General features: G+C 54.1%; 1 protein-coding gene across 5 annotated transcripts in view; it reads right to left on the minus strand.

Moving 5' to 3' along the window:
• Positions 1 to 943: 943 nt before the first annotated feature.
• The window catches only part of ZNF512B (zinc finger protein 512B), a 30,149-nt gene continuing 6,047 nt past the window's right edge, over positions 944 to 25,045 (minus strand). For 2 of the 5 annotated variants that reach the window (XM_059862316.1, XM_059862317.1), the window contains exons 4-17: positions 24,720 to 24,848; positions 24,198 to 24,370; positions 23,780 to 24,033; positions 22,927 to 22,998; positions 21,224 to 21,358; positions 19,813 to 19,937; positions 17,321 to 17,413; positions 16,422 to 16,520; positions 15,426 to 15,713; positions 14,665 to 14,856; positions 8,338 to 8,439; positions 7,280 to 7,342; positions 5,196 to 5,294; positions 944 to 4,817 (exon numbers count right to left, since the gene is read on the minus strand). In XM_059862316.1, coding sequence (XP_059718299.1) covers positions 4,524 to 4,817; positions 5,196 to 5,294; positions 7,280 to 7,342; positions 8,338 to 8,439; positions 14,665 to 14,856; positions 15,426 to 15,713; positions 16,422 to 16,520; positions 17,321 to 17,413; positions 19,813 to 19,937; positions 21,224 to 21,358; positions 22,927 to 22,998; positions 23,780 to 24,033; positions 24,198 to 24,370; positions 24,720 to 24,848 — 2,118 coding nt within the window. In that variant the 3' untranslated portion in view covers positions 944 to 4,523. Of the gene's footprint in view, positions 4,818 to 5,195; positions 5,295 to 7,279; positions 7,343 to 8,337; positions 8,440 to 11,481; positions 12,344 to 14,664; positions 14,857 to 15,425; positions 15,714 to 16,421; positions 16,521 to 17,320; positions 17,414 to 19,812; positions 19,938 to 21,223; positions 21,359 to 22,926; positions 22,999 to 23,779; positions 24,034 to 24,197; positions 24,371 to 24,719; positions 24,849 to 25,045 lie in introns of those variants that run through there. The other 3 variants (XM_059862320.1, XM_059862319.1, XM_059862321.1) reach the window with 3 other exon arrangements.

Below are 25,045 nucleotides of genomic sequence, written 5' to 3' on the forward strand. Positions count from 1 at the left end.
TGGGCACGGCTGGGTGCTGTAGGGCACAGGGGTGGGTTGTGGGGTGCGGGTGGGTGTTCGGAGGTGTCGGTGGGTGTTTTGGGCATGGGTGGGTGCTGTGGGGCTCAGAGTGATGCGGTGGGTACCTGTGGGCGGCTCCGCAGTAGCATCCCTGCCCAAGACGCTGAGGGATGCAGCACACAGCACCCCCCATCACCCTGCAGCTGGGGGGAAGCGCGGTTTGGGCGACCCGGGCTCTGACAATGTCTCTGGGCACTGGGGATGGCTGAGAGGACCCCGGCCCCGTGGGGGTCCCGGGGCTCTGGCTGGGATCTGGTTTTACTCGGCACCATCCCGGGGCTGAGGTTCGTGGTACCACATGTTCGGGGGTGGGGGGCGAGCACCGCTCCCGGGGTCCCCTCCCGTCCTTGGGGAGGCGAGAGCGCCCGCGGGGAAAGGCTGCGCTCTCAGCCAGCAGCGAGATCAGTCTAAATCTGTCCCTGCCTTGGGTTCGGTGCCAAAAAAGCCATTAGGGAGCAGAACAGGATTTATTCCCACGCTGGGAGAGCCGGGGGGTGGCCCCGGGTCGTGCAGAGCTCCCCAGGGTGGAGAAGTCCTGGGCTGGATGTGGCCACCGGGGCCAGGACACGCTGGATGCTGCTGATGGGATGGGTGGATTGGAAACAGCTTTAGGGGGATTTCTACCATGGGAGTGGGGGGCTTTGGGCTGTGGGCATTGGGGTCTCCCTGGTGGCACCAGGAGTGCTGGCTGTGCCAAACACCACCAGTCCTCACCGTCCCCATCCTGGTTTTGGGGGGACTCCTGGGTTGGTGACCACGCACTGCATCCTCAGCAGCTGGGGGCATCCTCTCAGCCACTGCCAGGAAGGACAAATCCAAACCCCCTAGATCCCATGTCCAACCCTCCCATCAAAGTGCCCAATAACGGTGCTGACAGTGCAAATAAAAAATCAATAACCATTTATTCGATACAGCTGTTTCATACATACAGTACAGGGAGCGCCTCGGCGCTGCTCGGCTGCTCGGAGCTGCTCGGACAGTACTCTCCAACTGAGGATTTGTCAATGATTAACAAAAGAACAGATCATCACAAATCGGGAGTTTATTATAAGATAGTTTACCGTTAAAACAATTTTATTTTTTGCAAATAAACACTTTTTAATATATATATTTATATATTTATATATATGGTTACAAGTGATAAATTGAAAATTTTTTTTCTTTTTTGTGTTTTTTTTTTTCTGTTTTAATTTTTTCCCCAAAATACACTTATGCACTAATAACTGGCATCAACGAGAAACATTTGGATATGCCGTGGGAAGGGTGTCACGAGGAGAGAAAGAAAAGAACAAAATGCTCTCAAGGTTCCTGGGGGTGGGAGATGCTCCAGGCTCAGGCAGCTCCATCCACTGTGGCTAGAGCTGGTGTGACACAGCCAACCTCACCAGGGCGGGTGTTGGTGCCAAGGGTTCCCCAGCTCCCCACGATCCAAGCTTTCCATTACTTCCCACAGGCTTGCAGCCCATGCCTGCTCCCATGGAGGTTTAACCCCTTCCTTGGGGACAGGGGTGATGGGATGGTGGGTTTCCCCAACAGTGGAGATGCAGGACCACAGTGTCACAGTGTCCAGGGTGACAAAATCCCCAAATCCCACAGGTGATGGGATGGAAGGGGACAGGACAACTTGTCCCCCATCTGGTCCCACAGCCTCTGCTTGTCCCTCTGGATCAAGGTGATTTCCCCTCTGGCACTGCCTTGCTGGGAGCACCTGAAGGGGCGCAACCTACTGGCCCCCAGCAGTGACAATATGGTGTCACTTGGCCCTGCCTGCCCACCTGTTGTGGCACTGGCAGGTGCTGGTGATCCCAGCATTGCTCTGAAACTTTCCCTGGACAAGCAGGAAAGTAAAGGATGTCTCATGGAGAAGGTGTAGGGGGGGGAACATGTTCCTCTCTGAGTGATGACTAGTGGGGAAAACACCTTTTTTTGGGGCAGAAAAACCCTGAAGTTTTCACTTTCTCATAGACATTCCCTCCTGACCATGGTGCTGCCCTCACTGGGGCTGTGAGTCCTCTGAGGGTGACAGGGACAGTCCCAGCACCAGGACCGGTGCTCCCACTGCCTGCCCTGAGACCCCAGATGGTCCCTGGGGTCCCCTCCTGGCTGGTGTCACTCTGTGAGGCCACTGCAGCTGTCCATGCTCCTGCCAGACACTCATTATGGAAGCAGAGGTGGATTTTAATCTGGTCCTCACAATGACCCCCTGAGCTGGCCCTTTCCCCTGTCTACCCTGCCCTGAGCAGCTCCCAGGGCTCCCCGCCTGTGGAGCACAGTGCTGCCAGTTAATTTAATCAATGAGAAGCCAATTAATTGTATGTTAATGAGAACAGAGTCCCAGGACATGCCCAAGGGGAGACAGTGAGGATTGTGTGGTGACCATCCAAGCCAGCAGCCAGGGCTACCCAGATCTCCCTTCCCTAGGCCGGGACATGGAGCTTTCCTGGGGACTTTCCTCCATGGCAGGACATGATTTTGGGATCCAGAGGCTCCCTCTGCACCCTCACAGAGATTTCAGTGCCAGGCCCACAGCTCTGCCTGTGCTCCCCTTCCTGCTGCTGCCTGTGAGCTGTTCCAAGCTATCCTACAGCTCCCAAAGCTCTCCCCGCTCCCCAGGGAGGCAGAGCTACCCCAGTGACACCATCCAAACACGATCTGATGAACTGCAAGCAGCGACCAGGCTGAGCTGCAGTGACTAATTAAGCTTTCTCACTAATTGCCTCGAGGCCCAGCACAGCCAGCAATGCTCAGGCAGTTCCCTCAGCCACAGGCACGTGCCCAGCTCGCTGGGCAATGCAGAGGGTGGATCCAGGTGCCAGAGCTGTGGACAGAGCAGGAGCCCTGGCTCCCTGAGAAGCCACCCTGGCTTCAGCCACCACTGTCCTCCCTCCCTGGCTGGAGTAACCTGCCAGTGGAGGATGTTAATTGTGACTGAGCTGCTGCTCACAGCAGGGAAAGACACCGAGCCTCTGGTGGGCGACAAGGAGCAGTGAAGGAAAGCGAGGACTGAGGTTTGAATTGATTAAAGCAAAAGCAGAAGCTCCCCCTCTGATGCCTCTTTCCTGGCTCTGCATAGGGGAAAAATCAATTTAAGGTTTTCTGTTGTGCTACTGAGAGGAAACGTGCCCATTTCCCAAGGACCGAGGTAGCCTGGTTTTGTCTGGAGACGGGCACACCCCGGTCCAGGGATGGCTCCCCCAGGCTGGAGCCAGGTGTGATGACAGTGTCAGCACAGGAGCAAAGAAGAGCTCCAGGGAAGAGCACAATCAGGGATGGCACCACAGGGACCTGCCACCCTGAGGAGGGTGGTCAGGGGCTCAGATGCATCTTTGGAAGCAGAGACTCCTCCTATGGTGGGTCACAGCCCAAAAGGACAAGGGGAATGTGAGGTGCCTGGGCAGCAACTGGGCTCATCCTACAGCAGGACCCATGATTGTCTCTCTATGCTGCCCCCATCCCTGTTACACACCTCCTGTGGCCACAGCTGGGGGACCGAGACTCCATTCCTCCCTCCTGGGTGATCGGCACCATCGGGATGGAGCACAGTGGGACCCTGAATCACCTTTGGATGCCCCCAGGCCGGGGGGCTGACATCTCCCCCTGACACTGGCACTGCCATCGTGTCTCTGCCATCACAGCACTCCAGGCCCGGCAAACACAACCCGAGCACCGAGGCACAGCTCCCTCACCACGGCTGCACTGCCACTCTCCACGGTGCCCACAGCATTCCCACAACTTCCCATTGAACCCTCCAGCCTGACCAGCCACAGAGCACCCCCTCTCCTGCTCACACCTGCCACACCGCCAGCTCGTGTCCCGCTCCTTGCTCCCTGCTCTGCCCGTGCCTCGCACCAGGCAGACAAACCCTGCCGAGCCCCCAGAGCCGCTCCCTGCCCGGCACCTTCCCCCTCGACCCACGGCTGCAGGGAATGCGCTGCCAACTCCCCTGCACCGCAGCATCCCCCGCCCGACCGGGTCAAACATCTTTGGAAACATCACCCCGGAGCTGGGAGGCCGCCGGACAGCTGGGCAGCTCCCCCCGGAGCGGCACGGAGCCGCTGGGGAGGGTCCCTGCCCACGGGACCCCGCTGCTATTGCACTTCTCTTTCGCTCAAGCGTCGCCAGGTTGGCGCAGGGGAGGGGAACCACGGGCCGGGGGAGGCAGCGGGGCCCCACCGAGGGGTATGTACATGGGCAGGGGGTGGAGAACGTTCCAGCTTCCTTGATCCTGTTTGTTTTCCAGTGTGAAACAAGGTCCGTGATTTGTTTAAAGTGGTTAACTGGTATTTTCTGTCTTTTTTTTTTTTTCTTTTTTTTTTTTTTTCTTTCTTTTTATAAAAAGAGGGTGAGAGGAGGGTGGGGCAAGGGGAGGTGGGATGGGGAGGAGGGGACATAAAACTGGGAGAGACCCCCACCCTGTTACCCTGGGCTGTAAACGAATCCTCGGAGACAAGTCTCTGAGCCGCTCATTTCTCGGGCATCTTGCTGGCTCCTCCCTTCCGCTGGCTCGGGGGCTTGAGGGAGAGTTCGTCCCCCTCAGGGCTGCCCCGGGAGCCTTCCCAGTGCTCGAGGGTTTTCTTGTGATTAGTCTTTGCTGCCACGCTCTCTCTGCCCTTCGGGGACATTTCCGGAGGCCTCTCCTTGGGTTTTCTCCCCCTTTTCTTCCCGTTTGTGCTTTTCTTTTTCTCCTCTTTGCTGGAAGAAAGCTGTTCCCTGTTTTTCTTTTTCCGGCTGGCCTCTGAGGAGGTTCGGAACCAGTTCTGTGTCCGTGGGGTGACACGGAGGTTAGTGACAGTCCTGGGGGCAGGCACTGGCACCAGTACCAGCACCAGCACATACACCCCGAGCCTGGCCCACCCCTCACCCTACTGGCATCATCTCTCTGAGGTCAAACTGCTCAGGCTGAGCTGCTGCAATGTCAGGGACACCAAGGGGGACAGGGAAGAACCCTCCAGGCTGACTGGGAGCTGTTACTCAGCTCTGCTCTTAACGGATGGATGGATGGATGGATGGATGGATGGATGGATGGATGGATGGATGGATGGATGGATGGATGGATGGATGGATGGAAGGAAAGGGACAGCCCAAGGATGTGTGTGTCAGAGCAGGGACCAGCCCAGCTCCAGCTGTTTCCTTACCTCCGAATGAGCCTTGATGATGTGGTACTTGACGCCACTCTCGGAGCTGAACTCCTTCTGGCACAGGAGGCAGCGGTACTTGCCCACTGAGTGGTCCCCCTGCAAGACATAGCAGCTCCTGCAGAGCCCAAAGCACCCCAAGGGGTGGCCCTCCCCTGGCCCTGACCCTCCCATGACCTCAAAGTGACACAAAATAAACAGACACAGCTGGTTCAGACACTCATGTCTGAACTCATCTCTGCCAGTCTCGGTGCTGGGCCAGGAGCTCACAGCCACATCCTCTTTCTGAGTTTCAGTCCATGCCACTCATGCTGCTGCCTGTGTGTCCCCAACATCAGGTGATGGGGCCATTGCTCCCTGTCCTCACTATCAGCAGATCTGTGATCCCCTGGGACTGAGCCACCATCAGATTTATGTCCAACACTCACCTAATTTTCCTGTTAAATTGTCAAAGAGCCAGGGTGAGTGCTGGATTCCTGTCACCAGCGCCCTGGTGGTTTGACAGATCTCCTGGCTCTGCTGCAGGTCATGGCACGTGGGAGATAATGTGCTCTCTATTGACGAGGGAGTTATGGATGGGCCCCTCTGGGCCATATATTTCCTCCCTGGGAATTTCTCTATAGCTGTAAATCTTGAGTCAGACAGGTCTCTCATTTCGGGAGAGGACAGGCCTGGCTTCAGGAATCCTTGTGCAAAATCATGCTGGTGCATCAATCCCCACTGAGGATGGGGTGCTGCCTGGGAGCAGCCTCTGCTCTTGCTAAGGCTCTATTGCAACCAGTTCTGCAGGATTTTACAGTGGGAATCACAGACCAGTCCTGGGGGGCTGTGATTTATTTATGCCAAATTTGTTGGCACATGTATTCAAAGTAAATCCTCCTCCCTAAGGGGAAGAATCCTGCTGATGGCAGTGTGGGGGTCACAGAGCAAGTCCCCGTTGCTGACTCCCAGTACCTGGGCCCAGCTGTACCAGATCCAGAGGGTGCAGCTCTGTAGTTCATGGAAATGTTCATGCAGATCTTGGCTGCTTCCTGTGCATGGAACCAACCAGAAACCAGCTCCATTTTCTCTCAGAGAAGGAGCTGTCCTAGTCTTCTGTGTTTGCTCTTTTATCCTGCATAAATCCAGCTTCTCCTGCCGGATCTCTGCAGCCCATTTTCTAAATGATCTCATTAAGGGCTGCAGTTCCAGCTAGCGCTGGAGGAGTGCAGGAGTTGGTGTTTTTAATAACCACGGGGTATGTATTGGAGCTGCCTCCTGGAAGCTCCATTCAATGGAAGCTGCAGCTGGAAATGTTTCAGGGTATAAAGCTTTAGCAGCTCTTACTTGGTTCCAATTTGAGGGACCTACACAGAGCTCCTGATCCCCTCCCGGGGCAGCTGCAGGGCACTGGAGCTCAGGAATGCTCCATACATCCAGTGGGAGGGCACTGGTCTCTGCACGGACCAGCTACCTCTTCCAGCCTCAGCTTATCCCAGGAGACACCACACCAGCATCCCTCCAGCTGGGCTTCCAGAGGGGCTGTAGGGCTGCCCAAATTGATGGGAGAAGACTCCTGATTCCCACCTGCCTCAGGAAACATTCAGTTTCCAGCACCCAGCTCCTTGGCTCTGAGCTGCTGTGGCTGATGCGTGGTTGTGAGACATGCTGGCCATGCTGCTTAGCCAAGGGCTTGTGAATGATCCAGGTGCTGCAGGGACCAGCTGGGCAGGGGCTGCTGTGGGACAGGAGGACACGAGGCAGGAGGACTGCTGTGGGTTCAAGTGTGTCTGGAGCTCCTCATGACACTTTGTGTGTCAGAGTTCTGGGCTTGGGTGAGAAGCCTGTGTTGTGGGACCTTTTCTGCATAACTGGAATAGCAGCTACATCCCCTCCATCCCATGTACTCAGCTCAAGCCCCTCTGCCTCCATCTGCCTAGTGACAATTCACTTGGAGCAGCACTGCCAGCCAGACCTCCAGCAGCCACCATCCTTTAACCTGTGCCATTGTCCCTTGCCTTGCTCCTTCCAAACAAGCTGGTGGGGAAGAGAAAACCCAACACCAAAGCCACCTCTGAGAAAAGGGTGTAAAAGGCAGGACCTACCTTGTTGCAGTTGGCCAGGTGAGCTTTCAGCCCCGAGACACTGGAGTAAATGGCTTCACAGCACTGCAGGAAAAAACAAAGCAGGGTTAGACATGATCCCCCTCATCCCCTGCCTTCCTCTGAGCTGTGGCCAGGAGCCTGTTGAGCCAGCACGGCCACTGGCCCAGGCTGAGCAGTGTGAGGTTAATGCTCTGCAAGGCGCCCAGGGCTCTGGTCACACGTTTCCCATTAGTGCTAATGGGAGTCATGTGGCCACATCCCTCTGCAAAGGGCTGAGAAACATCTCCCCTGAATGTCTCTGTGGAAAACCTACATTTGTGAGCTGTCGGGAGGTCCCGCTGGGCTACAGGAGCTCTTGGAGCCACAGCAGAGGCTTAACGGAGAGGAGAAATCACCCAGGCAGCAGCATGACCAGTTTCTGAGCAACGTCTTTTCCAAGTGCCTGTGTATGACATTAATTAGCCAGCCCGGCTCCCCTGGCCTGGTGGGAACTGCCTCCTTCAGAACTCCCATTAGCAAGGCTTTGTTTGGGACGATAAATCCAGGCTCAGCACCAGGGTGGGGTTCACCTCTCTGTCAGCTCGGGCCAAGGCTGTGTTTCACAGGGAGGTGAGGCACACGCACCAAGCCCTGAGGTCTGTGCTTGTCACAGGGCTTTAAAAAGCTTGGCTTAAATCTCTCTTTGTTTAACTCTGGGAAAAGCAGGTTCTCTGCATCAAAAGGCTGTGCAGGATGTACAGCCTTCACCCTGTCAGGATCTTGGGAGCTTCCCAAAGGCAGCTCCAGAGCTCAAATTGGGCAACACTGCACTGTCAGCCCAAGGGTGGCCCTGTCCCCAAGCCTGGTGGCTTGAGCACACAAGGAAGATCACAAAGGTGGGACATGCTTTAGGCAGACACAGCAGCAAGCTCAGGGAAAGGAGGTGAAATGAGTGTCTGAGCATAGCTGTGATCAGGGGACCAATAAGAACTATTTTTGGTGGGTTTCTGCCCAAAAAACTCCTCCTTCCTCCTGCAGATGGAGAGCAGCCAGCCCCCAGAAGAACAGACAATCCTTACGTTGTTAGGACAGTTGATGCGGCCCTTCTCCTTCACTTCATTCTTCCAGTTTTCCAGCAGCCTGGGATTGAGCTTTGGAAGCCCTGGCCGGGTGTAATTGAGCTGTGAACAATAGCAGTTGATTAGCAGAGCTGCACACCCCAGCCCACTCCATGGTCCTGCCTCTTCACACGGGTCTTGCCCTGCTCTGAAGTGAATAGGAGCTGAAAACCACTTGGGAGGCTTCCTGAGATGCCACTCTCCCCCTGGGCACCGCAGAGCAGGGAGGTGGCTCTGCCCACTGCCCTGCCACCAGCGAGGAGTCCCTGGCAAGCAGGAGAGGAGAGGCTCCTGCTCCCAGCTCCATGCCCACAGGGCCAGGACTGGACTCAGCCTTTTTGGTGCACGGTGTCAGCACAGCCCTTCTGCCATGTTTTATAAGCAGGGGAATAAACAACCCTGCACACTGGGCAGAGGGGCCAGGGGCCTCCGTGGCTGCCTTCCATGGATGAATGGGCACAACCCGTTAAACAATGAAAGGCTCTTGTGTCTCTGCCTCTCCTTCTGGCAGGGCTGCTCCTTCCAAGTGCTTTTAATTAGCGCTTTATTAGCGACTTTGAGGGTTAGCATAGCAGGCTGGCCTTCCCAGCTCCAGTTCTGCCTGTTCAGCACAAGCCAAGGCAGCTGAGGCAGCTCCAGGCATCTCCGGGCCTCCCAGCCACTGTGCCTGGCCCTACCTGCAGGGCTGGTCCCAGCCTGACACTGAGCCACCGTGCCAAGGTCTGCAGGGGACACTGTGCTGCACAACCACACCAGCATAACTCCCAGCCCGGCCTGGTGAGCTCTGCTAGAGCAGTGGATGTTGTTTTGGTTCCGAGACGCAAACCTTCCGAGCGGGAGCAATGCTGGGTGAGCCCACAGATGGCACGGTGCAGGTGTGGGTACCTGAGCACCTGCCACTCTCCATGGGCACCTCTGAGCACAGGACCCAACTGCACCCCTGCATCCATGCTGGATGGAGAGGATGCACAGCCACAAGGTGCTTGCAGAGGTGCAAACCCAGGCCAAACATTCCCTGAGGTCCCAGAGCTGGTGGTCTGGAGGCAAAAGGAAGCTGGCTAGATTTCTTTTCCAGCTGTGACTTTTCCTGAGCATGCTGATAAAGCTGCAAATCTGCATTTGGCCGGCTTGCCCCAGCTGTTCCCAAACCTCCCTGCAAAGGGAAGCTCGGATGTTGAAGGCTCAGATGCCAGCCCCTCCTTTCCGCCCAAATTGAAGTGATCCATGTGCCCCTGCAGCCCTCCCCTTGGCACGTGGCAGGGCACGGCTGGGTCAGGGAGCACTGGGCTCCATGTGAGGGGCAGGGGCACAGGGCCTTGCGAAACAGCGCTGTGAACACTGCTAAGGACGGATGTGGATGTGGAAAACTCCCCCGAGCCCCAGTGCTGCAATTCTGTCGTGCTTTGCAGCTGGGGGAGATGCCAGCAGAGCTCTTTGAAGCTCTGGGATGGTGCATCTACCAAGAGCTTGGTCCCCAGCCCAGGGAAGGCAATGCCACCTCCAGGGTAGAACACAGGAGTCCCTTTTTGCCATTGATACTAAGAGCCAGGATGCCAAACAGCCTCCATAATTAAAACCCAATCAATCTCATGAATGAGCAAACATTAATGGTAACCGCACACAGCCCCAGCAACAACCTCTCCCTCTGCCTGTCCCCGGGGAGGAGGCGAGGGGGGATGTTCAGAGATGTGGACTCTGCTGCTCTGCTTTCCCACTCCAGAGAAAAATCCCTCCCTGCTCTCCTCCAACAGTCCTGCACAATAACATGCAAATCCCATGTCTTCCCAGGGCGCTGCGGTTCTGGGAATGTCAAAGTCATCTTTATGTCTCTATTAAGAGGGAGCCCCAGGCATGGAATATTTTATATTTTTTTTTCTTTTCCATTTATTTTCCTCAAACAGCCTGTAAGTGAAAATTTTCATGGCCAAATCATTAAACGACTACAACTGGTTTTGGCTACAGCCCATCTCTTCTGAACAGTCGAAGGATGCTGGGCTGGGAAGGTTTGTTTCCTTTGACTGATGGTTTTATTTAATTAACTTTAATATTTCAATCCTCTCTGTTCCCTAGACAGCTCTCCCCTTCCCCAAAATATATCACAGTAAATGAGAACCATGCAGGACGTCTCAGCTGACGAGTGCCCCTGAAGCCTCACCAGGTCCCCAGCACAAGGTACAGTTCTCCCTTCATCCTGTGGAAGTTGTGGGTGATGCTGTGAAGGCAAAATGCACCCAGGGGTGCTGGGCAGCAGCCAGGTCCCACTGGAGGGTCTGCTGAGCAAGGGGAGGAAGGATGGACTCGGCCCCACAGCTGGAGCTGGGATCCGGTTTGGCCCCCAGTGCCATGAGTCCGCAGGGCTCAGCCTGGCTCCTGCCTGCATTGCAGGGCCATTGTTTTGGGGGACAAACCCAAGCCAGCCTCTTCTGCTCTGGAATTTATCCTGGTTCCAGTATAAAACCTCAAGCCTGCAGATGACTTTTCCCCTTTAGCTTTATGACTGGCCTATGGCTGCCCCTTGCTCCAGATCCCTGGCACCTCACAGCACCACACTCCACAGGGATGTGCAGACTCCATGGCTGCACCTATTCCACTGAGACTCCGAGCTGTGGGGAGGCAAATGGAGTGTCCATGTATCCCACAGTGGAGCTCTGCATCCCTCCCTGTGTGGCACAGCTCCTGCCTGGGCTGCAAGAGTCCAGCACAACCTCCAGCACCTTGAAGCAAAGAACCCCACCTCAAGCTCTGCCAAGAAAGTGTCACACTCTGAAACAGTGGAATATCCACAGCATTTTCTCCCCTTCTGCCTCTTAGATGTCTCTTCCCTCTGCTCAAGGAGGTTGTTTCTCATCCCCCCCTACATCCCAGAGCCCACTGCCATGAGCTGGGAACCTGCAGCCTCAAGGCTGCTCATGGCCAGGCGACAGCCCCAGTAAAGGCCTGAGGAGGGTCGGCATCATCTTCACGGAGCTTCTGCGGAGGGGATTTTTCCCAGAAAAGCAGCAGGGGTGTGCCCTTCCCCATCTGACATCCCCAGCAAGCGGCTGTTGTGAAACACCCCATCTGTTTCAGCTTATCTGGAGGCAAATAAAGATCGGAGCGAGAAAATAAGACTCCAGTGTATATTTAGAAATGCTGGATTTGGTTAGCAGAGACCGAAGGCAGCGCAGGGCCTGGGATGGAGCAGCAATCGTTTATTCTGATGCCATTGCTTTGGTGTGAAGGAATCCATCCTCCCGGGGAAAGGCGAACGCATCCCAGCGCAGGCCACCAACGGGATCCAAAGCCAGCATCCCTCTATCCCTCTCCCCGGCTGGGACCAGCTGCCACGTGGCCACAGAGCAGGGGCTGCAGTGGGGCTGAGAACCCCTGTGTCCCCTCGGCTTGTGCCTTCCCCTGGGAAAAGGTCTTGCTGCCTGGAAAAGGGATGGAGAGGGTGGCTTTCTTCATCAGCTTCCTTGAAATCCACACTGACTGCTGCAACTGGAGAGTTCAGGGATGGAGCTTGTCCTGTGTTGCAGCAAGTTTGGGTGTATCTGTCCACTTCTGGCTACAGACCTGAGGTGGGAAGCATCTGTCCCTCTGGAATCCTGGAAATCTCTAGGGCTTGCTGAAAAGGTGAGGGAGCAGCTGCCATCTGCTGCTGATCCCTGACATCCCACTTCTCTCCATGTCCAGTGTAAAAAAAGCCATACAGGCCCAGCAGTGTACTCCCGAAGGCTGGGCATGACTCAGGGGGAAGAAGAGGCGGTGGTGGTGTGGTGACTTTTCTGGGAATTCCATCAGTTCCCACCAGTCCCAGTGCCTTGGTCAAGGTGAACTGGTGTTTATCTTCCTGCTGCTCCAGTGGCTCTGGGCTGTCAGCTCCTTCAGGGAGGGCCACCACATGCACTCGGTGGAGTGGTGGCATGGGGACACTGCTGGCTGCTCTGAGCATTCCATGCGGCACAAGGCTGTCCCACAGGCAGTTCTGTTTTGGGGCCATAATGAGGTCAAATTGGGCACTTGCTGGGAGGTTTCTTTCTACCCCTGAACTGAACCAACTTGTAAAGGCAAAGCAGTCCTGAGCAATGCAAACCGTGGCTGAGCAGAGCAGCTCAGAGCGTGCTGAAGTCAGCAAGCTCCCACCAGCCTGCCTGGGCAGAACCTGCCTCCCACCTCCTCCCAGCATCGCTCATCAAGAAGAAATGTCATAGACTGAAGAGATTATGAAGTGTTGTCAAGGGAACGTGACAGTCACTGCAAGACGTACCCACAGGCACTCGCACGGCTATGTACGGATTCACCCACTACACTGACTTCCTCCAAAACCCATGTGGGATTTCATGCAGGGCCTGAGGTCTCTTGATCCTCCAAATCAAGAGCCTTGTTTGGCATCTGGGAGCTGATCCAATTCCCCCCTTTCCCATCTTTAATGCAAAACTGCTTCTGCCAGCCTCACAGCAATTCTTTGCTTTTTAGCACTGAGATGGGGTTCAGTTAAACTTAAACAATCAGACTCTGAACACAAGAAATGTCTCATTAAAAAAGCCCACCAGCACTTCATGGAGCAATTACACCAGTGCTGGGACCTTTACAATGCCTTTGTCAGCCTGAGCATGTGCCCCTGGTCCAGGCCTGCGGTCCTGGCTGGCCTTCAATTCAAAAAGAAAATACCCAAAGTCATGAGTAAAGGGAACAATTCCAAGTGCAAAGAGAAGACTGCAAAAGCTGAGACAGGAGAGGGGAAAAGAGAGCAGCACACCTCTTCTCACACAGTATCTGAAATGAAACAGCTACTTTGGGCTTGGTTTTTTAAAGTTAATGCATTACAGCTGAAGTCATCTGGAAACCAACAATGGCAACACCAAGCACTGGTGAAATAAAACGTTTGCAAGCATTCTGGCCCTGAAATGCCCAGCTCTGCCCCAAGGTGGACAGCAGTGCTGCAGCTGGATCCCCTTCTGTGCCAGTGCCTCACTGGGATGCCAGTGGGGGTAAAGAAACTGCTGGTCTTTTTCTGGGCTGGTTTTCCAGCTGTCCACCACATGCAGACAAGAGGTGAGCCAGGCTTAGCTTCTCTGGGGTCTCTGCAGGACCATGGTGGCACTTCTGCTGAGCACACACAGGTGCCAGGACAGCATGGGACAGCCTGTGGGAGCAGGAAGGCATTTTGGTGCAAGCTCTGCTCTCCTGCCACCCCTTTTCCTGGGGTGACCACCATCACTTGTCCAAGCTGGCTCTGAGACTTGGGCTGGTCTCATGGCTTGGGGTAGGTCCTCTGGGCTGGGACTGTTCACACTGTCCTGCTGCCCTCTGATCCTCACTTTCATCTTTGCAATGTGCCCAGTATCTTGCCAGAGTAAATTTCAGAGCACTGGACAAGAGATGCCCAACTCTTCAGAGCAGGGAACAGGCCTGGCACCCATCTGCAGAGTCACCTGCTCAGGAAACAGGCTGCACCTCATGCAGGCACTCTGCATTGAGTCCTGGCAAACAAAAAGAACTCCTATTCCCTCTCTTTTTTCCCTTTTACACTGAAATGGTTTATGATTTACTGCTGTTTCATTCCTTTTACAGTCCAGAAGGAGGATACCTGAGGGAATTTTAGCTTTAGTACACCCCCAGGAATAATCACATCCTCCCACAGGCAGAAGGGAGGTTTGGTTTAATGTGTACTCACTCCCATGCCTACAAAAAGCTCAAGTCTTAGGGACCCTGTGCAAACCCCACAGCATTGCTGCTGGAGCTTGGGGGGCTCAGTTCTGCCTCCACTCACTGCCTTCCTCTGCTCCCAGCAGTACTACTCTGGGATGCTGAAGGCCTTTTACCCCCAGGAAAGCATCTCCCAGGAGTTAAGGAAGAGACATGGAAGGGAGGGAATTCTGCCTGGGGCATCTTTGCTCTCTGACAGCCCAAGGGAGATGGTTTCTGCTCTCTTCACGTGCTCCTCTTGGCTGCCAGCCTCTACTTCCCTGCTCAGCATGGACCAGAAATGACCTCCCACCCCAACACTCTCGGGGCCAGACCTTGATCTCTTCCCAGTGCACCTCCTCCTCCAAAGGGCACAGCTGCCTGCCGCTGGGAGCCTCCCGACCACAGCAGCTCAGCCTGTACTGGGTGGGCTCTTCAGCAATAAATCTGCCATCACAGCTAATTAATTTAAGGCACAGCAAGTGAGACATGTGAGCCCTCAACCAGCTGGGGCCAGGCTGGAATCCTGGAATCTCCGTGTACAGCTGGAGCCATGCTGGAATCCTGGGATCTCTGTTTACAGCTAGTGCAAAACCAAAAGAACTAAAGGCTGCTCACCCGCTTTGTTTCAGGCACCAGGTCATCCTTCATCCTCCTTTTGGTCCAATCCCTGGCCAGCTCATCCTCTGCTATCTCCTGGAGGTGGAAGACGGCGACTTGGGCCGACGTCCGGCGGATGCGGCCGCTCGGGGTCCTCTCAAAATCTTCTACAGGACCAGGCTCTGGCTTCACCTCTGGCTCCTCCGGAGGCTGCAAGAGAGACAGAGTCAGGGAGGGCATGACAAGAGAACAAGCGAGCTCTCCAGCCCCAGGATGGGGATGCTGGGATTTGGGCTGTGTCTTTCCAGGCTTGCTTTGTGCCTGCCCTGGAGCATGGGAGCAAGGGGAGCACCCGCCTCCCTCAGCCCAGCAGCAGCCATAGACTGTGTCCCTCCATGCTCCCACGTGTATAAATGTCTCCAGTTATTAGATTTAGGGAGTGATTAGTGTCGGATGCACTGTCAGTAGGGATCAACAGAACAGAAAGGGATGCTCCCCAGGGATAGATCCTGCCACCCCAGCACTGGCAAGCAGCTGGCGCTTTTGAGGGAGCGGCCTGAGGTCTGTTTTCTTTTCCTGCACAGCATAGATGCAGGGTGGGCTGGAGCAAAGCCCTGTGGGCACTGGGGAAAGGGAATGCTGCTGACCACTCCCATAAAACAGCATTTTTGGAGGGGTGGAGGAAGGTGTACCCTGTTCCCCCCAACACTGCATGGTACAACACATGTGCATGGTGATTTGAGGGAGAAAACAACACCGGCCCCGACGTCTGCACCTGCCTTGCCCGGCCCGGCCCTGCCCGGCTCTGTCCTGCCCACGGGCTCCGCAGCTCTGCAGTCCCCCCCGGGGGGGGATGGCCCCGCTCCTCGGGCTGCGGGGGCCTCCGGGGGGCTCACCGAGGCCGTGTGTTCTGACCGCACGTGATAGTCGTGGCCAGCCTTGGATTTGTACTTCTTGCCACAGTGTGGGCAGCTGAACACGGGCTTGTCGGCCTCGGCAAGCTGCTTGCCACACCGCTTCTGGTGGTACTGGTAGCCCATCAGACTGGAGAAGTTGGCCACGCAACCCTATGGAGATGGGGAGAAGGGGAGGGTTAAGGAGGGCTGGGGTTTCACGTGGCCACGCTGAAAAGGTTGGGGTGCTGTTTCTCCAGGGAGGAACATTCCCAAGGAGCCCACTCTGAAGAGCAGTTCTGCCAACCCATCCTGTCCAAGTGCTGGGAATTTGACAGTTCCCAAAGAGCCAGGCACAAGCAGAACAGACAATGCCTTGGAGGGATGGGAGGAGCTGTCCCTGCCCTGGAACTCCCTGCCCCAACACACGGACAGAGCTCTCTGGACAGACACACAGCAGGCAGCGGGAGGGGAAGGCACTGAGGAGGGGCTGCCTGCACAGACAGCAAAGCACCCGCGGGACAAACCTCTGCCACACGCCTCCCTTACCTGTTCGTGACTTGTCTGCAACCCGCTCGCTCTGGTTTTGGTGTGGTTTGGTTTGGTTTTATTCTGTGCCCAGGACAGGTTGTGCTCCTTCCTGAACTCAGGAGGCAGAACCTGCCCTCCAGCGCTCCTCAGTCTGCCCTGTGCCCCCCCTCCTGCAGGGCTGTTCTGTTGCTGGAGTGCACAGAGCCACTGGGACAGGGATTGGGATGGCTGAGCTAAGGTGGAAACGTTGAGCACATGCCAAGAGATGCCTGGAGAGTACATGTCCCCTTCTGCACGGGACTCTCTCCTTCCACTTTTTCACAGAACGAGAAACAAGAATTGTTCTCGTACCTCATTGGGGCATTTCAGTTTTCCCATCTGCTTTAGCACTTTCCTCAGCCTTTCCCGCTCTTCCTGTTCACCAAGTCCAGCGGTTTCCACAGGAACAGGCTGGAAACAAGGAAGTAACAGAAGCGACAGAGTCAACCATTTACTCATGTCCTCTGTGCCAGGAATGGATGGTAAAGCCCTGCCTTGCAGGGAGCTGCCCTGGGCTGGAGGGAACCTCTCATTAGGAGAGCGGGATCTCCCACTGCTTTGCTGGTATGTGCTGGATCTGCTCATGCCTTTCTTGTGATTACACCCAAAGGGCCAGCTGAGAAACCCAGGAGCAGTTCCTGCACAGAGGATTCACCAGCAAGACTGAAGAGCAGGAGATTAAGGCACAGGTAAAAGACAAGTCACAACTGGTAAGCATGGGACATGTAGAAATGTAGTTATGCCTTGCCCTAGTATCTCAGAGATGTACAAAATTTATTCATGATAAATTTTGTGGCTGCTTCTCCCATGCATATTGAAGAGCTGAAGACCAGATTTTGAGATTTGTGCAAGGCAGAACCCATCAGTCCCAGATTTGCAGGCACATTTTTGGAGGCAGAGCTTTGCCACTCAAAATCCACCTCACCATACTCACCAGATCTTCCCCATGTTGGGATCTGAAACCCTGTTTTATTTTTTCAGTCCTCTGCTCTCCTTATCAGGATCAACATGAGCCTAACTCACTACCTGAGGAGGAAATGCTTTCCTTGGCAGGAAGGAGGAAGGCCACCATCCAGGCTGAGCAGTGTGTGAAATGCTCCAAAGGTGGATCCCTCCTTTACAAAGATCGTGGAGAGAGGACTTTTGATGGATGGCTTCCTCACCTGCATGGAGAAAGGAGGCACAGGACGAGCACAGCCCAGCTCCCTTACCTTGCTGACGTGTTCAGCCATGGTGTGGTAATTCAGCCCAGCTTTGGACTTGAACTGCTTTTTGCAGTGCTGACACTTCAAGGCATCCTGCAGCTGAAGGAATTAAAGGCGAGTCACCAGACAGGCCACATCCTTCCAAGGGCTGCTGTTGCTGCTGGTCAATAACCCCATGGGTGGCTGTTGCTGCAGCAGTACCCAGTGGTGGGACCCAGAAGGCAACTCAGCACCCCTGTTTCCCATCCCAAGCCCTGCCTGCAGCTCAGAGTGTTCTCTCTGTTGTCCTGGATACTGTTATCGAACCCACATGCCCGAATTTTTGGAAAACATTCCATTTTGGATTTAGATTTAAAGCCTCACTGGCAGAAAACATCTGGATCTGGTGTCTTACTCTTCCTGTTAAAGGGTTAGAGAGAGAAGAAGCTTTGATCTACCAATGCCAGTGGACTGTGCTCTGCAGTTCTGTTAAGTAAGAGAGATGCTGGCATACAGTGCAATTTCTGGGTGCCTGAGCTGTGTGAAATGAGGGACACAATCACAGGAAGATATTTTCTACCTCTCATTGCCCAGCTGTTTGACCCAACTCAGCCTCCTGAGTGTGTGGGGAGATGCATTAACTGCACACCCCGAGGTACAAGGGGCACCTGCACAGTGGGTGAATCAGATCTTGACTTTTGCTGGGGCAGGGACCAGAATCTACTGATTCAGGAGGTTCATGCTCTGGGCACCAAGAGACAGAGTATCTCGACAGGGAGCCAGTGCCTGGCCAGCCGTGGTCATTCCTGCTTCCCCTGACAGATGATTGAAGGGAGAGTGCTGAAGGTGAAGCAAGACTGAACTAAAAGCTGAAGAGGCAATGAAGATGGATCTGCAAATCTCTCCTCATTATGGAACTCTGGGAAAATGAAGAATAGACTCACTGTAGTCAATTGGGAGTGACTCATAGTAGCTGCACTCCCATCAGTTAATCTTGTCCCAGACCCAAGCACTTCACCCTAACAAGGTGGATGCTAACAGCTCCTTCACTCATTAGATGCCATTAGCAGCAAACTTGGGATTTACTCCTCTGGTCAACACTTAAAAACACCATGTTCACATTCCAACAAGCCCTCCCACCAGGGATACCAGGAGGATATAACTGCCCTTGCCTCCTTCAGGCCCAAGCACGTTGCAACCCTCTCCATCCCTTAATTCCTTTCCAAAACCAAAGGAAACAAGTCACAAAGCAGACTGCTTAGTGCAGACTGCTCTTTTTTTTAATAAGAGTTTTGAGAGCCTGCACATCCTTTTCCTATTGTCCAGCTAAGGAATATATCAGTCATTAAAAAGAGGGGGTGCCTCAACCCCAGGCTGGCTCTGATAGGGATCCCACATGGCTGTAGCCGCAGGGTCTCACTAAGGTTGTGCCGCAGGTTCATCTCAGAGATGGAATGCTGAGAGCTGGACCTCTGGTCCACACACCTGGAGCTTAGGGACTATCCTGCCTGGATTTCCAGCTCCCAGAGCAGCACAGCCAGCTCTGGCAAGGACTCTCCCTCTTGGGAAGTGTGACAGAACATCCACTCCAAGGGCTGGAGCCCAAAATCTACAGCTGAATATAGGGCTGGCATATTTCCAGCAGAGAAGACACTGCTGACTGCTCCAGCAGAGCCCTGCTCAGCAGGTCATCTGGCTGTGCAGCCTGCACAGAGCCAGTCTGGCTTGGGAGATGCTCCAAAGCGGAGGAAATATGACCAGTGATGGCCAGGATCCCCACTCCACTGAGGCCAGGAGGATATAGGAGGCGGCAGGATTCTGCCCAGTGTTGCTGTAGGATGGGGTTTGGAGGGAGAGCAGCCTCCCACTGCTGTATAAACAGCAAGGCAATGGCTGGGGAAGCATTTACAGCAAATGAATGTGGAATCAAAGCCCAGCCACATATTTTCAAAGCAGGAGGCATCGATCCCATGTTGGCTTTCTGTGGCGACGGCTCCGCCAGGTGACGGATGAAGATGTAATCCTGCGCTCTGATGGATGGTGGTGTGACACAGAGACAATTTTTCACTGCACCATTACTGAACTCCTGCATTCTGACAACCTGCTTGAGCACATTCAGGCTCAGAGTCTTCCTGAGACACGCTCTCATGCAACCAGTTTATCTGGTCTGATACAAGGCACAGCACACAGTGAAACCCCACAGCCAGGGCTCCAGAGGAGGCCGGATTAGAGACAACCCCAACAATCTCTCCAGCCTTAAAACTATTTGTTTAGCTACTAGAAATACCTGACTCTCTTGAGACACTGGGGCAAAGGGATTCAGAATTGCTGAGAATTAGTGTCCAAATCCCTCTGGGTCAATGCAAGCCAGCCAGCAAGCTGAAGATGACCAACAAGTGTTCTATCAAACACAGTTGAGAAAGGTTTTAGGAGCATCACTGCACATTTGTGAGAGGCAAACATACACATCCATTCCCCCCCAAAATCCATGTGTTTGACTGAATAAAGCAAGGCCTTACTTTCTGGCAGACATCCATGTGTTTCTTGAGCCCCACAATAGTTTTCCTGGTTATAACACTGCAGGTTGGACAGGAAACTTCCCCCTTCTCACTGATCTCCCGCTGCCACTGGTCCTCGGGGTTTGCTGGTGAGGGAGAGAAGAGAGGTGTTACATCCAACCTGCCTCGGCTGCTTGATTTGAGAAGTTGAAAAGCAGTGAAGTGGGAAAGCTCCTGATATTAAAAAAGAGATAGGCTCTCCCAGGCAAAGCCAAAACGGCTCTCCCTCTCCCACTCTCCTGCAGCTGCCCAAGTAAACTGGGTCACTGGGTCAATTTTATGTGGAGTTACCAAACCTGGTGACCTGAGGAAAGACTCAGGTCTTTCCAACCACTCTGGTATCCTGCACACTGGGAGTTATAAAAAGGTGATGATGCCCCCAGCCACCTGATCCTGCCCTGCTTGGAATAACTTCCCCCTGCCAAATGAAACAATTAGCGGGAGTGAAACAAAGGTGAGTGTCTCAGCTCCATCCGGGCGTGTGCCTGGAAAGCTCCTCTGGCAATCCTCTTCCCGACAGACACGGAGGAAGCTGGGGGACTGCTGGCTTCCAGGCATCTGCTTATTTGAATGGCTGTGACTGGCCTTTAAAAAACCCAAAATAAGAGATATGTGGGGCCAAAAGCAGCTCCCTGGCCCAGAGTTCACACCGTGTTCTCAGCAGAGCAGTGCTGGCCTTCCAGCAAGGGAAGCCTGAGCTGAATAAAATCTGCCAAGTCTGTTTATTTGGATGCTCTTGCATGGCTGTGAGATCAGAGAGCCGTTTATTTGAATTTGAAAGCAGTGCAAGGCACTGCAGCTGTGTTTATCTTGCACATCCTGCGTTCCTCCTGCTGTCAGAGCTCTCAGGGAAAGCAAGCAACCTGTGCTGGGTGTAGGCTACACCTCGAGGCTCAGGGAAGGCATAATAATGCCCAGAGTGTCATTCATAGGAATGATATTAGAAAAATGCCATCATCACATGGGTCACATGTTGACTCACAGTGAAGCCAGGTGAAATTTGGCTCTCAACTCCCAGCACTTCCATCACCTGACCTGGCAGTGAACTGAAGGTAAGGTGCCCCTCAGTATGTCATTTGTGGCAGCACCAACATTTTAGCAGCAGTGGCTGTTTCCACGTCTGTGTTATATCTCAAAAGGGCAGGAGCTGTGTGCTCCTACCTCTGATTTCTGCTGCTTCTCCTGACAAACCTGCCAGAAAACTCCCCCAGCAAACAACCCGCTGGGCCAAGAGGGTGTGGGGACCACGAGCTGCAGGTGAAGGTGGGGATGGAGGCATGAAGGCAGGGGCCATGCAGGCTTGGGGTAGTGCACAGAAAAGGAGCTACACTGCACAGAGCTGCTGCCTGTGCTTTGCCCCCACCAGCCTCACCTGCCGGTGGATGCACAGACATTTCCTTCTTCACAGCAACTCCTGGAGGTTTCTTTTTCAGCTCTTCCATGTTGGCATTTCCCTCCAGCTTCTTGGCTCGATGAGCTTTTGCTTTGTCCTCTGCTTTGACAAGACCTGTAAAGAAAGAGGATTTTTATTCACTACTTGCTTTAATGCCTTCAGAGCAATTCACATTTAACAGGTAAAAAAAATCTCTCCCTCTAAGCCAGGGACACTGAGCTGGCTGCATGTCTGCCAAGGCTGTACAAGTAGGCTCAGGTCCATAATTATGACAAGCAATATTTTAACAGCTTGTGGTGTTTTACAAACAGCATCATTTTCCCCAACACAAGTTTATGAACTATGGAAACTCCAAGGCAAAGTGAGGTAGGATGCCTCCAGCCAGGCAGACAGGCTGGGAAGAAGGGAATAAGGTGTTTTGCAAGAAACTGAAGGAGGGAATTGGAACAGCAAGTTCAGTGTGTGAAAGGGATGCTCCTGCTGACGCTCCTGCACTGGAAAGGCTGTTTAACTCCCCTGGATCCCCAAATCCATGTGCAGCTCAGCCCTGTGCCTGCGCTTCCACAGAAGGTGCTGGAGGCCATGAGGTGACTGCCAGGGTCAGATCCACATCCCCCTAAACCTGGGGGTTATGACTCTTGCAAACCCAGGGTCTGAATGGACACAGCACCCCATGACGTGCTGGGGCAGTGACTGCTACATGGAACTCGGGGGGCTTAGGCAAACTCCTGCCCCATCTTCACCTTCCATCTGAGGCACCGGGTCATGGGGACACCTTGTTCTCCAGGAACCCACAGCAGATGGTTCAGTCTCCAGCAGCGCCTCTGTGGGGAGGATAAGGGAAACAAGCCCAGACTTCCCAGGAGCCACAGGAAAGGAAATCACAGAGACTACATCCAGCCAGCTTGTCAGTGTTCAATTCCTTCAAAGCCATTAGTGCCTCTCCCCCGAGTGCCTCATACTGGAAGGTGTTGCCTCCTGCAGTGCCTGGAAATCTGCTTCCTATTTCTCTGGCTGAACGTATCTCGTAGTCAGCCTGAATCCAGTTGCTTTCATTCCAGGGATGCTCCAGGATTTCCCCCTCCTTCCCAGCCCATTTGGGCGTATTTATGGAGCATGACCAAAGTCCCACTTGCTCTTGCTTTGTCAGGCTGCAGCAGCCAATTCCTGGGCCTCCTCTCAGCAAACATCCCGGCAACATGTCTCCTCTCCCTTGGATTCATTCTCCTGAATGTGGGCGACCAGCCCAGGAGATGGAGGCTGAGGGATGGGTGCGTCACGAGCCTTTCTACGCAGCAGAGTTCCTTCCCGACGCCGCTGGAAACGCTGCGACACGCAGCATGGTGGGGTGCTGATGAGGTGATGTTTCTCATATCTCACTGGTGTCAGCAGCTCGTGACTCTTGTGTTACAGATGAACATACCCGGATCCTTTCTCTGTCCCCTCATTTCCCAGCGCCAGGCTCCAGAGCAGAGCAGACAGGGTTGTTATCAGTTCCAGCTCTGCTGCTGCTTTTCACTCCCTCTATGGCTCGCTCATGGTTAAAGGTGCCAGCTCCTCCAGTGTGAGATCCTCGGGGTTGTCTGGCTCCACCACAGGGAGGGATCTTGGGGAAGGGACTTCCCTGCAATGCCCTGGGGAGAAGGTACAACCTACAGCTGCCCAGAGCTGTTCTGCATTACCTTTCAGTCCAAACGTCCCCGAGATGGATGGCTGCTCCCCCGTAAACTTCTTAGGAGTTTTCTGTTTCCTTCCTGACTCAAAAGAGAGAAACAGAGAGAGAGATTTGGTCAAATAACTGTACTGCCAGGGCGATTCATCAGTCCTGGGGCATGGGGTGGGCACACACTCCATGTTAGGAGTGGGTCAAAGGCTGTCAAATGAAGCACCCACCCACTAAACACCAACAGACTGCTGCTTCCCACTCCACAAAATCAGGATAAATCTGTTATTCAGGATTAATATAATGAGTCAAAGTGGTGGCTCTATCTAGTGCAAAAGCTAAGCAGCTCCCACATGTGGCTGTGGTGGTTTGCTTTGGTGCTGCAAGCAGTGGAACACCAAACCATGATGGGGACAACCACTGCCCTACACCAGCTCAGCAGTGGCCATGGACAGAGAGAGACTCCTCACCCTGTCCCAATCCTTCAGGAAGATGGGTATGCCAGAACCATTCTGGTTTAACCTCACGCACTCAGAGAGGACAGACGGGCTGACACGGCAGCTTGCTGTGCTGCCAGGAATTCAACCCATTTCCAATGCTATCATAGGATTGTTAAAGTTGGAAAGATCTCTAAGATCATTGAATCCAAAAATCACACAGGTCCTTTAGAAATATTTCCACCACAGCTACAACGGGGTTTTAACTCCCAGTGAAGCTGCAAGAAACTGGAGAGCAGGGCAAGTCATCAAGGTCTGGAAACAAGGCTTGGCCATCTCTGGCATTCAGAGACACTCTCAGCAGTACTGGCTGCAGCAGATCCCCTTCCCATGGGACACCTCCTGAACCAGTGTAGCCCTGGGCTCTAATCTTACTGTGCTTCATCCTCTCAGGGTCTTCCTCCTGCAGCGAGGCCTGGCTGCCCCGCTGCTGCCCAATGTCCTTGCCACTGGAGGATTTGGCCGTGGGGGTGGCAGCTGCCATGGCCTCAGCTGCTGCAATCTGGAACTCCTTGCTCTCCCGGCTCTCCGCCAGGCACTCGCCGTTCTCCGCGTGCTCCTGGGCCACGGCTTTTTCCGTCTTTGCCTGTTTGGGATGGATGGTGGGGCAAGCTGAACTCTCAGCAGGTCTAGGGCAAAGCACAGAGGGCTTGTTTAAAGAGGGCTTGTTAGACAAGTGTCCTGACACCTCTCCCCCCTCGCCAGCCCAGGTTGTAGGAATGGAGGTAGGCACGTTCCCCTTCTCCCAACCATCCCTGTGCCACTGCCATGCAGCCCAGCCACAGCCTGGTACCTTTTCTTTCCACTGCTCTTCCCAATGGCCTTGGGCACTTTGTTTTCTGCTTTGCTGGTTGGCACTGGTCGGTCCAAGTGATTCCAGAGCCGATGCTTTTCCAGCTGGGTTTTGGAGGTGAAGGCAGCTTCGCAGTATGAGCATGAGTATGTCAGCTTCTCTGAGATTGCACCCTGAGTGGAGCAGGGAGAGGCAGGTGAGCAGAGATGTTAGATCACAAAAGAGAGGCTTTTACTGACACAGGCATTAACATAAATCATGTGTAATACCCTTCTGCCCTTCCAAATGATTACCCAAAGTCCACGATCCCCCTGGGCCAGGCCTCACACTGAGCTGCAGAGATCTCAGATCCTCTCAGACACACACCTCACAAACTACTCCCGGCCCACCTCTGCCCTCCCCATTCCTCATTTGAACCTCATGTTTTTCTTGGTGTTTAAGGCCTGAGAGCAGCTTTACCCTGCAGATGGTAATGCAAGAGCCAGCCATTGGAAAGGACAGACAGTTCTCCAGTCTCCTTACCCCTTGGCAGCGCTGATAGTGGTACTTCAAGCCATAAATGCTGGGGAACTCCAGCCAGCAGCCTGAATTGGGACATTTCACCCTAGAGTGGGCTTTGAATTCGTCCTTCCACTGGTTCATTAGGGGGAGCTGGGAAGAGGAGAAACAAGAGATAGCTGAGTGAAGAGCACCCTATGCCTGTGTGTGTGCTGATGCATCCCAAGGGAGCTGGGAGAACACATGGAACCTCTGATCACTCCCATCCATCCTTTCCACCCTACACCACCAGTCAAGAAGGGGACCCCAGGGGTGTGTTTCAGTTGTTTCAGTGTATCAGTGCTCACACC

Source organism: Haemorhous mexicanus, chromosome 18 (assembly GCF_027477595.1).
Source record: "Haemorhous mexicanus isolate bHaeMex1 chromosome 18, bHaeMex1.pri, whole genome shotgun sequence".
NCBI classification, from domain to species: Eukaryota; Metazoa; Chordata; class Aves; order Passeriformes; family Fringillidae; genus Haemorhous; species Haemorhous mexicanus.